This window comes from Acomys minous (assembly GCF_964271855.1).
Source record: "Acomys minous genome assembly, chromosome: 3".
In the NCBI taxonomy this organism is placed as follows: Eukaryota; Metazoa; Chordata; class Mammalia; order Rodentia; family Muridae; genus Acomys; species Acomys minous.
In genome coordinates this window covers 56,575,058-56,589,260 of record NC_140485.1, presented here as the reverse complement: position 1 = coordinate 56,589,260, position 14,203 = coordinate 56,575,058, and the positions used below count along the sequence as shown (strand labels likewise).

General features: G+C 51.3%; 2 protein-coding genes across 2 annotated transcripts in view; both read left to right on the top strand.

The window, feature by feature from the left end:
- Positions 1 to 9,700, top strand: part of PRPF6 (pre-mRNA processing factor 6) — a 58,674-nt gene extending 48,974 nt beyond the window's left edge. The window contains exons 14-21 of the mRNA XM_084774833.1: positions 1,361 to 1,499; positions 2,943 to 3,062; positions 3,353 to 3,529; positions 4,006 to 4,139; positions 4,941 to 5,032; positions 6,644 to 6,758; positions 8,726 to 8,852; positions 9,490 to 9,700. Coding sequence (XP_084630959.1) covers positions 1,361 to 1,499; positions 2,943 to 3,062; positions 3,353 to 3,529; positions 4,006 to 4,139; positions 4,941 to 5,032; positions 6,644 to 6,758; positions 8,726 to 8,852; positions 9,490 to 9,642 — 1,057 coding nt within the window. The 3' untranslated portion in view covers positions 9,643 to 9,700. The remainder of the gene's footprint in view (positions 1 to 1,360; positions 1,500 to 2,942; positions 3,063 to 3,352; positions 3,530 to 4,005; positions 4,140 to 4,940; positions 5,033 to 6,643; positions 6,759 to 8,725; positions 8,853 to 9,489) is intronic.
- Positions 9,701 to 9,839: 139 nt separating this feature from the next.
- Positions 9,840 to 13,749, top strand: LOC311593503 (uncharacterized protein C20orf204 homolog). The gene is made up of 5 exons (XM_084774859.1): positions 9,840 to 11,459; positions 11,559 to 11,748; positions 12,722 to 12,994; positions 13,087 to 13,239; positions 13,420 to 13,749. Exons 1-5 carry the CDS (start codon positions 11,398 to 11,400, stop codon positions 13,558 to 13,560), a joined length of 819 nt encoding a protein of 272 aa, XP_084630985.1. The 5' UTR covers positions 9,840 to 11,397; the 3' UTR covers positions 13,561 to 13,749.
- Positions 13,750 to 14,203: the final 454 nt, after the last annotated feature.

The window sequence follows — 14,203 nt, the reverse complement described above, 5'->3', positions numbered from 1 at the left end:
TGTTCTTTACTAGTGCCCCATGGGTCTAAGAGTGTCCAATGCAGGCTGTTTGTGCTTAGGCACTGCCTTTAGCAGTGGGCGGTACAGTGTAAGGGCCCATGCAGTCTGTTTCTCATTTAAGCTGCACTAGCTTTCTGGGGTTTGGCTGGTTTTTGTACACAGAAGGAGGTCCTTGACAATTTCCTCTAATTGTACTCTTTAATTGGAAAAACCTTTGGGTCTGCCTTATTGGCTGTAACTGCTGATTAAATTAGGCATTGTAGTTTCTTGTTTTAAATGTGTAGCTCTCTGGGGTACTGGGCTCATGTCCCTGAGCACCCTATGTCAGCCTCTTTGGGGTCTTCAGCTTTTCCCTGTGTTGGGTGGGCACAGACCTTGCTGGTTTCACCAAGGTTGCAGCTGTGACTCTGAGCCCTTGTTTCTTTTTTGATGTTACTTAATGTTAGTTTCTATAGGGCCTCTTCTTACCCTGCCAGCTGGCTAGGTGTGTCAGAGTTTAACTCCTTAGGGAGCTTAAGGACTTCCTAAGTGATTCTGAACACTTTACTGTGTAGAACGTCACTTGGTACAGTCCTAAGTGCCAAGTTGCATAGGATCTTGTCGTGTCAGATGTGGGCTGAGGCCTCATGACTCATGGCTTAAAGGTACACTGCTGTCTACTCAAGTGTTTCAGGGTTAGTTCCTTCTACTAACCTGTTTTTTCTTTGCTGCTGGCTCACAGACTGATGAGGAAAGTCATGAATACTTGGGCCCAGGGCTCTGGGGAACATGGTGCTGCTTCCGTGGTTGCTTTCTGTGTGTTGTGCTTTTGCATCTTCTTTTTGGCTGCTGCTGAACACAAGGCCCCATAGGGGTCTTCAATGAATAGGTCACAATAGGGGTTGTGACCAAGAGGTGTTGGAGGACCGTAGATGACCAGAGATCTCACACGCAGTACCCAAAGCTGAGAAGTACTGAGTACTACTGCTCAGTAGTGTCCAAAGATCACTCTCAATGAGACCTTTTTTGGGGGCATGGGGGTGCCAGGGACCTTAATCTTTATCCGTGAATCCAGGGTGTCCTCTGTGTGGAGATAAAAAGCCCTTCACTGTCACCAGACTGCCGTGTTATCACTGTCCCCAAGATACATGCTATAAAAGGCTCTGCTGTTTAAACAGCGCTTTGCTTTATAGAGCCCTCTTCAGTAGTTGATTGTAGATTCTTTATGGAAGGACAGATTTCCCCACACTCTCCCCATCATAAAATCTTGTAAATCATTAGCAGTACCGAACTTTGAAGTAGAAACTGTCTTTTCAGCGTCTTGTGGCTGTGGCTCTGTTTTATGGCCCAGCTCCTGGTGACCATGACCTCTGTCTTCCAGGGAGTCTCTGGAAGCGCTCCTGCAGAGGGCTGTGGCCCACTGCCCCAAGGCAGAGGTGTTATGGCTCATGGGTGCCAAGTCAAAGTGGCTGGCAGGGGATGTGCCTGCAGCAAGGAGCATCCTGGCCCTGGCCTTTCAGGTAGGTGAAGGATACCTATGCTGGGAGGGGCCATGAATACAAACTCAGCTGTGGTGCTGCGGTGGCCTGGCCTCAGAACTTACCCTGTGCATATTCCTTGGGATATGTCGTTGTCTAGAGGCACGGGATGACGTGCATGGCCTGGTCTATGGGGCCAAAGCACAAAGAACACCCCAACCAGGAACACTGGCCCTTTATCCCCTTCTAACTAGTGTGACGATAGGCCAGGTGTTGGAAAGTACAAGACCAAATGTCAGCTGCCTGGGTGCTTCAGTGCCTCTGTGAGAGTGGAGCCCATGACAGCAGCCACACTAACCTACCTGTCTAGGACCGACTGTTACAACATGTATAGTGTGTGTGTGGCAGGGATGGTGAGTGAGTGAGTGTGTGTGTCTGTGAACTAGAGGTCAACCTAGACTGTCTTCCTCTATTCCTTTCCTCCTTATTTTTTTTAAGGACAGGATCTTTCACTGAGCCTGGAGCTTAGAGCTTGCCATTTTGATTCATTTGGATACCAGTTAATCTTTAGAATCCATCTGTCTCCGCCCTCCAGTACTGGGTTTACAGACATACATGGCCATGCCTGGCTTTTATGCAGTTGCCCAGCAGGCACTTTACCCACTGAGCCATCTCCCTGGCTCACATGTAACATTTAAAATATATATAGAATGCTATATAAGTATCAATCTGATACCATATCCCAGGGTAACAGTAAAGTTTGTCTCTTATGAGTAAACACCAGAAAAAGAGCTAACTCGGGTCAGTCTTTTGCTCTCGCTGTCACCTATAGAGGCCACAGGAGTAGGTGATGTGCTCTGCAGAGGAACTGGCGTCCTTTCCGTACAGTTTTCTCCTCCAGTTAGATGTCACGGTTCTGAGATGGTTTTTCCTTTCCCGGAACTGTAGGCACTGTGGCCGTGTTGCAGAAGTCCCTAAGGAGGGTGGCCAAGTTCTGAGTGCACCCCTTTTGTGTTTCTTGGACTCTGTGTCTGTGTAGCTTGGCCCATGCCTTTGAGAGCCCTTTGCACTTTATCTACATCTTGACCATCTTTCTATCTGACCACATGGGCAGGCTGCTGTGGCTAGCGGTGGAGAAGGGCTGAGGTTAGATATAGCAGCTCCTGACACAGAGACATGCTTGAGAGGCTCTGCAGAATTTAGGGCGCTCTACAACACTAGCATTGCTGCAGCAGTGCCATGAGGCTTCATCTCTATAAGACTGAAAACAGATATGTCTTTTTTTCCCCCTTCAGGTAAGCTTGGGTCCTGGCTGGGGTCTACCCTGTCATCCCCTAGCTTGTGCTTTGCAGGAGTGTGCGGATACTAGCCCTGCGTCAGGGCGAGGCCCAGCTCAGTTTCCAGACGGCCTGTTTTTGATTAAGTGTGCTCTAGCCCTGGTCATTTTGTGCCGAGCTTTTTGATGCAGCTGTGCTTGTTCTCCAGGCCAACCCCAACAGCGAAGAGATCTGGCTGGCGGCTGTGAAGCTGGAGTCAGAGAACAATGAGTATGAGCGAGCCCGGAGGCTGCTGGCCAAGGCACGGAGCAGCGCACCCACTGCCCGAGTGAGTGGCCACGGGCGGGTGCGGGGAGGACTGGCGGGTGCTTCTTGGCTCAGACACAGCATTTGGGAGGAGTGAGATGAGTAGCACAGCCCATGCCACAGCCCATCTTGGTATTATTCCTTTATTATCTATACCTTTTGTATTCACATAGGAGCCACATGTGAGGCACAGAATAGATGTGTGGGAGGTGTCTGTGACTGACTTCCAACATGTGGTGGGGAGGGAGGAGGGAGGGAGCGTCCAGATAAATGGAGGAAGTGCTCCGTCATGTGACAGGGTTTGCTCTGCAGGTGTTCATGAAGTCTGTGAAACTGGAGTGGGTGTTGGGGAGCATCACCGCCGCCCAGGAGCTGTGTGAGGAAGCGCTGAGGCACTACGAAGACTTCCCCAAGCTGTGGATGATGAAGGGGCAGATTGAGGAGCAGGGTGAACTGATGGAGAGAGCCCGGGAGGCCTATAACCAGGGGGTAAGCCTGTCAGCAGCACGGCGGTTGCCATTTCCCCACACCTCTGAAGGAAGTGGAGGGCCAGTGTCAGAGATGGAACTTGGTGCTTGGGACTAGGCCTTTCTCCTTTTTCACTGTGGACAGTATGTTCTTGTTTGTCGTTTGCTACAACTCTGTACACCCTCAGTTTGGGATGTATGGGGTTTGCTACATCAAAAGTAGCATGGTGTGTACTTGCTGTATGAAGTGCACACCTTGCACACACATGGGCACGATACATATACAAAGTCCTGCAGACATCCTTTGTGTATATGTATAGAACACAATACAGTGAACCGATGCACACCTGGTTGCATGTGTACAGAGCCGTGTCTGTAAACCTACACAGAGATTGTGAAGAAGGTGTCTAACAGCCCTGACATGCTCGTAAAAGCTGAGCACAATTCTCAGTCTTTTGTGGATGTTCTCTGAGCTCTTGCTCTCTGTCTTGGTCACAGCTGAAGAAATGCCCTCACTCCACACCACTGTGGCTCCTGCTCTCCCGGCTAGAGGAAAAGATTGGGCAGCTGACTCGTGCTCGGGCCATTTTAGAGAAGTCTCGTCTAAAAAACCCAAAGAACCCTGGGCTGTGGTGAGTCCTTGGTAATTAGCTCCTCACTCAGCTCCCTCATTTTAGCTGAGGATCCTGTGGCCATAGTAATAGGTGACAGCTCCTGTGAGGAGCCCCAGTCCTGCCCTAAGGAGCTGGACCTACATGGTACGTGGGCTTCTGGTGAAGGGCTCTACGTTAGCAGAGACTGAAACTGAGCAAGTGGACTATACAAGCCATGACGTAGGCAAGACCTTGCTGCGTGTGCGGCTGTGTACCTGGGGGGGTGAAGCAGGAGGATGGTGAGTGATGCCAGCTTGGGCCACATCGGGGGTTACAGGGAGTGGGTGCGGAGTCCAGCTAGGGCTTAGGCTGCTGGGGTGAGAGAGGACACTGCGGAGGCGGGGTAGTTCTTAGGTGCCTGTCACGTAATGAGTGGTCAAGTATGGTCTGTGCCCTGTGGGATCTGGGATCTCAGCCGGGGCTGCTGCCTTGGGGCCAGGCTGTGGACACCAGCGCTGCCGTGCCTGTAGAGAATGGCATCTGGCCCCTTCCTAGGAGACAAGAGCTTTCCTTTGCTGCCAAGATGGCCCAGTGAGGACAGAGTACTTGCTGAGCAAACCTGACCGTCTGAGGTTGGTCCATAGAAAACCCCTTGTTAGGAGCAGTTTCCAGAAGTGTTCCTCTGACTACATTTGTCTGTGATGGCACATGTATGCATGCCTGACGGTAATATAAAGCAAAAATGCTAAAGCCTTTTTAAAAAGCAGAAGGCCCGCTGGAGTCGTTAGTTGGTTGTGCTGTGATAGATGGAGCTGGGACAAGCTGGGCCTGTCTTCCTAGGTTGGAATCTGTGCGGCTGGAGTACCGGGCAGGGCTGAAGAACATTGCCAACACGCTCATGGCCAAGGCTCTGCAGGAGTGCCCCAATTCTGGTAAGAGCTTCTGGCTGGTCCGTGGGATGATGGACTGACTTCCAGCGACCACAACCTGTGTGTCCCATTGTAATTTGGCTTCGCTGACTCAGACTAAGCCCTCAGTCTCAGGGTGAAAGAGTTTGGGTTCATGTCCTGAAGCACGGTCTTTTTTCTTTTTCTTTTTTTTTTTTAAAGACAGGTTTTAACTTTTGTTATTTTGCTTACATGTGGCATATAAGAAATGTAGTTGTGGGGCTAGGTGTAGTGGCGCACACCTTTAATCCCAGTACTCAGAGGCCAAGGCAGGCGGATCTCTGTGAGTTCAAGGCCAGCCTGGTCTACAAAAGTGAGTTCAGGACAGCCAGGATGGTTACACAGAGAAACCCTGTCTTGAAAATCCTGAAAAGAAGAAATATAGTTGGGGGTGGTGTCACACACCTTTAATCCCAGCACTCTCTATGTAGTCTTGGAGGTCCTGGACTTGCAGTGTAGACCAGGCTGGCCTTGAAGAACTCTCAGAGAGATCTGCCTGCCTTTGCCTCCCCAAGTGCTAGGATTACAATCGTGTGCCAGGATTGCAGGTGTACACCACCATACCTAGCTTACTTTTTTCTTTTTTTAAAGAGACATAGTTTTGTTTATAATGGTGTAGTGGCCTCAGACTGACTATGTAGTAAAGGCTGGCCTTGAATTCCTTACCCCAAGTGCTAAAATTAACAAGCTTACACCACCATCCCTGGCTGAGGTTTGTTTTGTTAGTTTGATATTTTTCTTATTTTACGTACATTGGTGTTCTGCCTTTGTATGTGTGTGAGGGGGTCAGATCCCCTGGAACTAGAGTTGCAGACAGCTGTGAGCTGCTGTGTGGGTGCTGGGAATTAGACCCAGGTCCTTTGGAAGAGCAGCCAGTGCTTTTTTATTTATTACACACACACACACACACACACACACACACACACACACACACACACACACTTTTTTTTTTAAAGATTTATTTATTGGTTATATATACAGTGCTCAGCCTGCATGTAGACTTGCACGCCAGTAGAGGGCATCAGATACCAGTAGAGATGGTTGTGAGCCACCATGTGGTTGTTGGGAATTGAACTCGGGACCTCTGGAAGAGCAGTTAGTGCTGTTAATCACTGAGCCATCTCTCCAGCCCACTGTCTTTTATTTATTTATTTATATTTTATTTTATTTTTTGGTCTTTTGAGACAGGGCTTCTCTGTGTAGCCTTGGCTGTCCTGGACTAGCTTTGTGGACCAGGCTGGCCTCAAACTCACACTGAGCTACCTGCTTCTGCCTCCTGAGTGCTGGGATTAAAGGGATGCACCACTACGCCTGGTTTTGTTTTTTATTTTTAAAAGCAGTATATGATAGTGCTTTCAGATTATCATTGCCCATTGCCTATTTGCTGACTCAATAAGAGTAAAAGCTTGCAGCTGTTATACAGAATGCTGTCCAGTCTGTTCTGGCAAGGCTGCTATAATTCAGGAGGTTACTGGGTAGGTGAATATTTGAGTCCCTTGTGGTTGTCCTCAGTACATTCTTTTGGGGGGAGCCTAAGGGTACATTTCTGAAGCCAGAAGTGAGGCTGAGGGGCAGGTTTTTGCTTGTGAATTTCAGGTATCCTGTGGTCTGAAGCTGTCTTCCTTGAGGCAAGGCCCCAGAGGAAGACCAAGAGTGTGGATGCCCTGAAGAAGTGTGAACATGACCCGCATGTGCTTTTAGCCGTGGCTAAGTAAGTAGTAGCTCCCTGAGGGTCGCTCCTCCATGGGCCCTGGGTAGGGCCGTCTAGACATGTCTAGTCGCTCCCTTTCCTCAGGCCTCCTGGGCTTTTGGCTCTTCCTCAGTCCCAGGCTTCCAATGGCCCTAGCAGATGAGGTAGGTTTTAGGGTCCAGCCTTGCTGTCCTGGGTTTCCTTTTCCCAGAAAAGCTTCTGTGTGCCTCAGACAGAGAAGCCATAAACCTTACAAAAGGCTTTGTTAAAGTGAATAAGTCACTCCTTGCTGTTCCCAAGCCAATCTTCCATGTGCCTACTATCTTGAGTTTATGTTCTTTAAATCACAGTTTATCTAACACTGAGCCATTAAGAGCACTATATGGCTTAAAAAGCAATCAGTTATCAGCATGGAATTACTTCATTTGGTACTTGAGAGCAGACCTAACAGCTGCTTGCAGTGGCAAGGTTAGCTGCGCACCAGCTGCCTCACTAGGAAAGAGTGACTGGAGCCCAGTCCTGGCCTGCCAGAGCTCACCACAGCACGCCATGTCATCATTTCCGTGTTCACCCTGCTGTACTGACTACCAGGTGGGGAGGAGAGTGCCCATGGAGAGCCTCAGGTTTTGTTAGTTTTGTTTTTTGAGACAGGGTTTCTCTGTGTAGCCTTGGCTGTCCTGGACTCACTTATAGACCAGGCTGGCCTTGAACTCAAGATCCACCCACCTCTGTCTTCCAGGTGCTGGGATTAAAGTCATGCACCACCACGCCCACCTCTAAATTTGTTGGTTTGTTTGTTTCTTTCTTTTTTTCTTTTAGATTTATTTATTTATTATGTATACAATGTTCTGCCTGCATGTACACCTGCACAGCAGAGGAGGGCACCAGATCTCATCATAGATGGTTATGAGCCTCTATGTGGTTGCTGGGAATTGAACTCAGGACCTTTGGAAGAGCAGCCAGTGCTCTTAAATCCCTGAGCCATCTCTCCAGCCCTAAGTTAGTTTCTAACTGTCTTGTTCCTGTAAGACCCCTCTTCAGCCGGCTTTTAAGTGTCCAGTGTGTCAAGTACAGCAATCATGTGTGCTGTGGTCTGAGAGCCATGATGCTGCAGGTGGTCCAGGTCCCCAGAGCTGATCTTTGGAAGCTGGCCTTTGTATTTGCTTGTGTGGCTGCAAGGGGTAGACACGGTGGAATAACAGTCCAGGGTTGTTTTTGTTTGGCTGGTTGGTTTTTGGTTTTTCAAGACAAGTTTTCTCTGTATAGCCTTGGCTATTCAAGACTAGGGCTGGTATCTTATTAAGGAGCAGTCTGAGATTTCAGGAGTTTTTGTTATTTTTTTAAAATTAGCCTTAATTAATGTTTGCCAAGGTTAGTTTCATATCATATTGGACCCAGATAGTTGTAAGAAGTTAAGATCTAGCTGGGCGGTAGTGGCGCCTTTAACCCCCACACTCAGGAGACAGGCAGATCTGTGACTTTGAGGCCAGCCTGGTCTACAGATCGAGTCCCAGGACAGACAGGACTGTTATACAGAGAAACTCTATCTCAAAAAGCAAAGAGGAGGGTGAGGTGGAGGAAGGGGAGGAGGAGGAAGAAGAAGGAGAAGAAGAAGAAGAAAGAGAAGTTGAAGAAATTGTTAAGATTTGCTGTGTGCTAGGCGTGGTGGTGCATGCCTTTAATCCCAGCACTCAGGAGGCAGAGGCCAATTGGATTGCTGTGAGTTTGAGGTGAGTCCAGGACAGCCAAGGCTACACAGAGAAACCCTATCTCAAAAAAAAAAAAAAAAAAATCTTACTGTGTGTAAATGTTCCAGAAAGCAGTGTGAATCAGTGATGGATCCGGAGTGAGCTCCTTGTAGCCCTTACCCCTGACTCAGACCTTCTCTAGCACATGCCTACGCTTGCTGGTCTTACAGCTCAAGAGTCACTCCAGAACCCGCAGACACTATTCTGCGCCTCTTTCTCTAAGTACCTCTTCCATAACAGGCTGTTCTGGAGTGAACGAAAGATCACCAAAGCCCGGGAGTGGTTCCATCGCACTGTGAAGATTGACTCAGATCTGGGGGATGCCTGGGCCTTCTTCTACAAATTTGAACTGCAGCATGGCACTGAGGTGAGGCTCCGCTAGTGCAAAATGTACAGTGACATCCTGCATGGCACTGAGGTGAGGCTCCGCTAGTGCACCAGTGTACAGTGACGTCCCTCATGGCACTGAAGTGAGGCTCCGCTAGTGCACCAGTGTGCAGTGACGTCCCGCATGGCACTGAGGTGAGGCTCCGCTAGTGCACCAGTGTGCAGTGACATCCCGCATGGCACTGAGGTGAGGCTCCGCTAGTCCACCAGTGTACAGTGACATCCCGCCTGTTCCCTAGTCACTTTGGAGACAATGGAAGGCTCCATCCACACCCTGGGGAAGAGGGACAGGAAGTGGCCAAGACCAACAACCCTCTCCCCAGTTGAGCTTTGTTGGAACCATGCTCATTAAGGCAGGGGTGGCCACAGTGTCCTGGGGTCCTCACTGCGAGTAGTAACCAGCCCATGTTGAATCCAGGAAGTGCCTAGTACAGAAAGGGAGCACCTGGCAACATGTGGGATCCAGCACAGTTCCACACAGAGAAGCACTGACTTGTGGGACATGTTCTCCAAGCAGAGGAGATGGCTTGAAATCTGCTGGGGCACAGACAGACAAGGCCTCACAAGCTGTATTCCTCACAAGGAACCCCACCTGAAGTACCCTTTGTTCTCCCCAGGAGCAGCAGGAGGAAGTGAGGAAACGCTGTGAAAATGCAGAGCCCCGGCATGGAGAGCTGTGGTGTGCTGTCTCCAAGGACATTACCAACTGGCAGAGGAAGATTGGGGAAATCCTAGTGCTGGTGGCTGCCCGCATCAAAAACACCTTCTGAAAGCAGGAGCTGCGAGCACATACCTGCACTGTCCTCCTTCATTAAAGATTTCTACAGAGCTGTGTTAGCGCGAGGGCCTCTTTTTCTTTTCTTTTCGTTTTTTCCTTCCTGTTTTTGTCCTTGGTTTCTATTCCCCATGAGTTGTGATTCTAATGCAAGTTTTGGTTCTTTGTAAACTCAGTTATATAAATATGTTTTGTTTTAATCCCAAGTGTGAGAGTTTAGTTTGGGCTTTAGTTGGTCCACAGCTGATATGTGTCGTCTTCAAGGCATGGTCTTTGCCAGCTGGTAATGGCTGGCCTGGTGTGTCACTGAGGGGGGTGGGTGTGGTCTAGGACTCTGAGGAAGATGAACAGGAGAGCATGGAGAGAGAGAAAGCGTGGCTTGTGGTGATGGCCTGAGGCCTGTAGCAGTTTGCAGATACCAGAGACCGGTGTGGTGGACGGAGAGAAACGTTTCAAAGCAGCAACTCAGAGGAGACTGCTTGCTGCATCTGCTGCTGAAGGACATTGGTGTTGCCCCAAAAGAACCCATTGACCCTAAAGAGCCGAGAGAAGTAAAGGAGTCTGTGCCGCCTCTCCCCACTTTCTTATACCCAGGGTTAAGAGGTTGGAAGCGGGGGAGTAGAGTTTAAAATAAAATAAAATAGTTTAAAAAGCAAGTGTCACAACAGGTGGTCATGTACCTCCTGCAGGTACTTGGATGTCCCAGAAGAAGCACAGTGTGGGCACTGAGGGCCAAGAGTCTAAGGATAAAGTGTTGGGAGTACAGGCCACATGCTACAGATGTGCCACACAAGAGGCTGAAGGCCACAGGGCCCGAGCTGTAAAAGACTGACAGGCTTGTAGAAGCCCCATCGTTCTCTTGGCACCCGAGGTAAAATGCAGCTCAGCAGGCATCATTGCTGAACTTAGGGTGAGCTCACTCTCTGCGGCTCTAGGATCCTTGGCAGTCTAGAGAACAGGCGCACAATGACAGGTCACTGGGGTGCTGGCTTGGGGATGGACCTCCTACTTCTGAGGATTTCTAGGGGAGCTGCTTGGGTATTTCCATGGGGAAATGCTTGGGGTTCCCTATGATGAGGGGCCACACACAGCAGCTCCTTCACAGATGGAAGGGAAAGAACTGGACTACGACATCAGCTGTTGGTGGTTTCTACTTTTGACTGTTTTTGACTCTCGAACTGAGTGCAGTGGAGCAGTTACATAAGAGGGTAGTGGGTAACGGTGCTGTGGGGCTGCGGGCAAGTGGATAGCATGTAGTGTCCAGGTTATCTTCCTGTCTGTGGGAATGGAGGATCTTTTTGTTGCTGAAGTGGTCAGCAACTCCTTGTGTATCACATTTACTGGGGTGTAGGTATGCCACAGCATGCTTGTGGAGGTCAGAGGATACTCTCTATGTTGGCTCCTAGGATCAAACTCAGGTTGACAAAGCTTGGCAGCAAGCGCCTTAACCTGCTGGGCTGTCTCCTCAGACCATGTTGCTTTTCTTCAGCTGCAAGCTGAGCTTTGTTCAGCAAGAGATGAGCTGTGTTCCAGAGGCTGCTGCTGTAGTAGAGCAAAAAGCAACCCTGGGACTGGGGCTCCTGCTCCTGAGTGACCCCAAGGCTTGGAGGGATGAAGTGGGGCCAGGGAAGTCCCAAGTTCCAGACCTGCTGGGACAAGTCTGTCCGGATATGCACTGGGGACTGGTGGCTGCCCTGCCTATCAGAAGAGACTATTGCTCTCGGCCCGTGGAGACAGAGCAGGGGTGTCCATGGGGCTGGAGACTCAATGCAAGATCTGCTGCAACAGGCAGCTGCTGTGCTCCAGGGTCAGGTGAATTGAAGTGGCTGGGGAGAGGGGTGGGAGGGGCTAGGGGCAGGGCTGGCTTACTGGATTTGCCTTCCCTCTCTTGTTGCTCCCTCCCTTTGCTAGAGGAACCAACTTCAAAAGCCTCTCCACCTGCCTCTCAGCTCTGTCCAAGGAGGCCCCATCAGCCAGTAGAGGACCTGGTGTGACTGCCAGTTGCCTGTGTCATTGGCCACCTAAAGACCCAGAGGACCCTGGATCATGTGTGTGGCCTGCTAGAGAGAGTAAGGGAGGGCCAGACCCTGAGAGGCCTATGGTGAGCACACGGGGGGGGGGGGGGGCAGGGGGGGGCCTTGGGGGAGGGGGCTGACCTGGGCCAAGGGGCTGGGTGTGGGCATAACCTGGGGGAGGCTGTTTCCCTGTGCCTCATGGAAACCCCCAGATGTTTATGGTGGTGCCAAATAAAATCAACACCCCTCCATTGGTCATGGTACCCTGTGACTTTCAAGAAGGTGCTACTATATTTGTTCTTCAGTTGTTGATGCTGGTACCCCAGGCAGAAGCCCCCACCCCCCATCTCTGTGTGGGAGTTTGCGGTGTGTTGGGTTCAGCAATCCTGCCAGGGCTAGGAAGCTGAGTCCTGTGTTTCGCTGGGTTCACAAGATTAATTTTCCAGCCCAAGTGGGCTGCCTGACTCCAGCTGGGAGCCTAGGGGCAGGTTTGGAAACTGGTCCTTTTGGGTCCTAGGGACCTTCAGCTGTCTTCCTCATGTGTGACCTTTCCCCAGCACCAGTCCGTTCCATTCTGGATGGGAGGAAATTTGTTGGCAGACTTTGCTTCTCCTACTGTCTGTGAGCCTTGCCCCCAGCCTTCTCCTTCCACTGGGAGTATGTCTGCCCTAGTTTGGGGTTTTCTGTGACTGCTGAGGGAGACTGGTCCTACACTGCACAAGCAAAGTGGGTCTTCCCCGTATCCTGTCATGTTCACCCAAGAGCACAACAGTTGGATGGGAGTGCGCTATGACTAGTAGGTATGGTCTGAGCATGGTCAGGGTGAGACTGTACTGGGGGGGGGGCCGCCCCATGCCCCACTACACACCCCACAAATGCTCACAGAACATGGCGTCGTTTGGTGGTTTGTAAGTCTTCCCTTCCCTAGGACAGCCCAGGTTTATCACAATCCATGGCCAGCGTCTCTGATGAGATTTTCTATCTCCTTCAAGTGCCTGTGGGGCCACTCCTTGTGTTGGGAGGCCTAGGCTCTCAACCCCAACCTGGTGTCTTCTCCAGGTGACCCCAAAGCCCTCTTTCTACACACTACTGCTGCTGGCATTTCTTGGGTCTGCCCTGGGCTGGCCTGGGTCCCAGTCCTGTAGCGTCCAAGAGGTACTGCGCCACTACCAAGCTGTCATCTTCCAGGACTTGCAGGCTGCCATGCAGTGGGCTGGGCTGGGAGCTCAGCGTACAGAGCCTGCGTCCCGTCACCACCACTTCATCCAGAAAAACCTGCCTGGAGCTGGTGGAGGCCGGAGACAGACAAGAACCTCCTGTGATGCCCAGAAGGTATGGGGGAGGTGCTCCCCTACACCTGTTTGTTCCCTCCTTATGCCCAAACCCCACTCCCCTGCTCTGGCTTTCCTCCCTTTCCAACTCAGGAGCACAGCATCTTACGGTCTATTGAGTCCTTGGGTCAGACCCTTCTTGAGAGTGTGTCTGGAGTTCCCCACAATGCACTAGAGAAAGCAGCATGGACAGCGGCAGTGCGCACGGAGGCAGTGATGCGCAGACACTGCCGAACACCCTACAGGGTATGCATCCTCAGTCTCCCCTCCCCTAAGGGCTGTGGCACCAATGGCCCCAGGCTTTGGACTCCTTTAGGGCCAACTGATCTGGCAGCCACCCGCTTCCCTCTTCGCTAACCCTGAGCTGTGAGATAAGGGCGAGGGCACAGGGTCTGTACACACTGACTCAGAGCTGGTCCCCACTAGCAGATCCTGCAGCCCAAGAAGCATCCAGTACAGCCACTACGCGGCAGCAGGAGGCGGCTCCTGCTCCGGGCCCTGTACGCCGTCGCCTCCTGCTGGGAAAAGCTCTTTGCGCTAAGTGCCCTGGCCACTGGAGAATTCTAGCACCATCCCTGGTCTCTCCCACCTCTCACAGAAGACCGGAAGCAAACTGAAACGTGTTTTGATAGTGCCCTCGCTCTCCTCTCAAACTGCCTGCCCTCAAAAGTTCCAGGATGTGTAGAAAAGGAGACCCTCCTCTATGGCCGTCCCTCTGCACACCCACTGAGGCCCCAATAAATAGAGCTACTGATGTGACCTGGCTCTTCTAATCTTTGCCTAGCTGGTTGTGGACCCTGGACTGCCCAGGGATGGGCTCGTCAGCGCGGCAGGGCTCGGGCCCTGTAGATCACACCTCAGCAGCGGCAGCAGTTCGCCCTCATACAGCAGGGGGCGTGAGCGGACCGTCGGACCTGTTGTCAAGTGTCCACGGCAGGGAAGCCCCCTCCCCCCGACCCTGCAGCCTGGTTAGGGGTTTGTAAACGTCATGCATCCGTCCTGCCCAACTCGGGACCGGAGGAGAGGGTGGAAATGGAGAGGAGGGAAGGCTGAGTTCAGTGGATTCAGAGCAAAACAACCGGATAAAGGAAACGGGACTTAGAGGAAGCCAGCTTTGCTGCCCTGGCCACAAACTAGACCAAGCCGTTTCCTGCTGCCCCTGGGGGATGGGCGGGCCGGGGTGGGGGTGGGGGTGGGACGACTCCGCTGA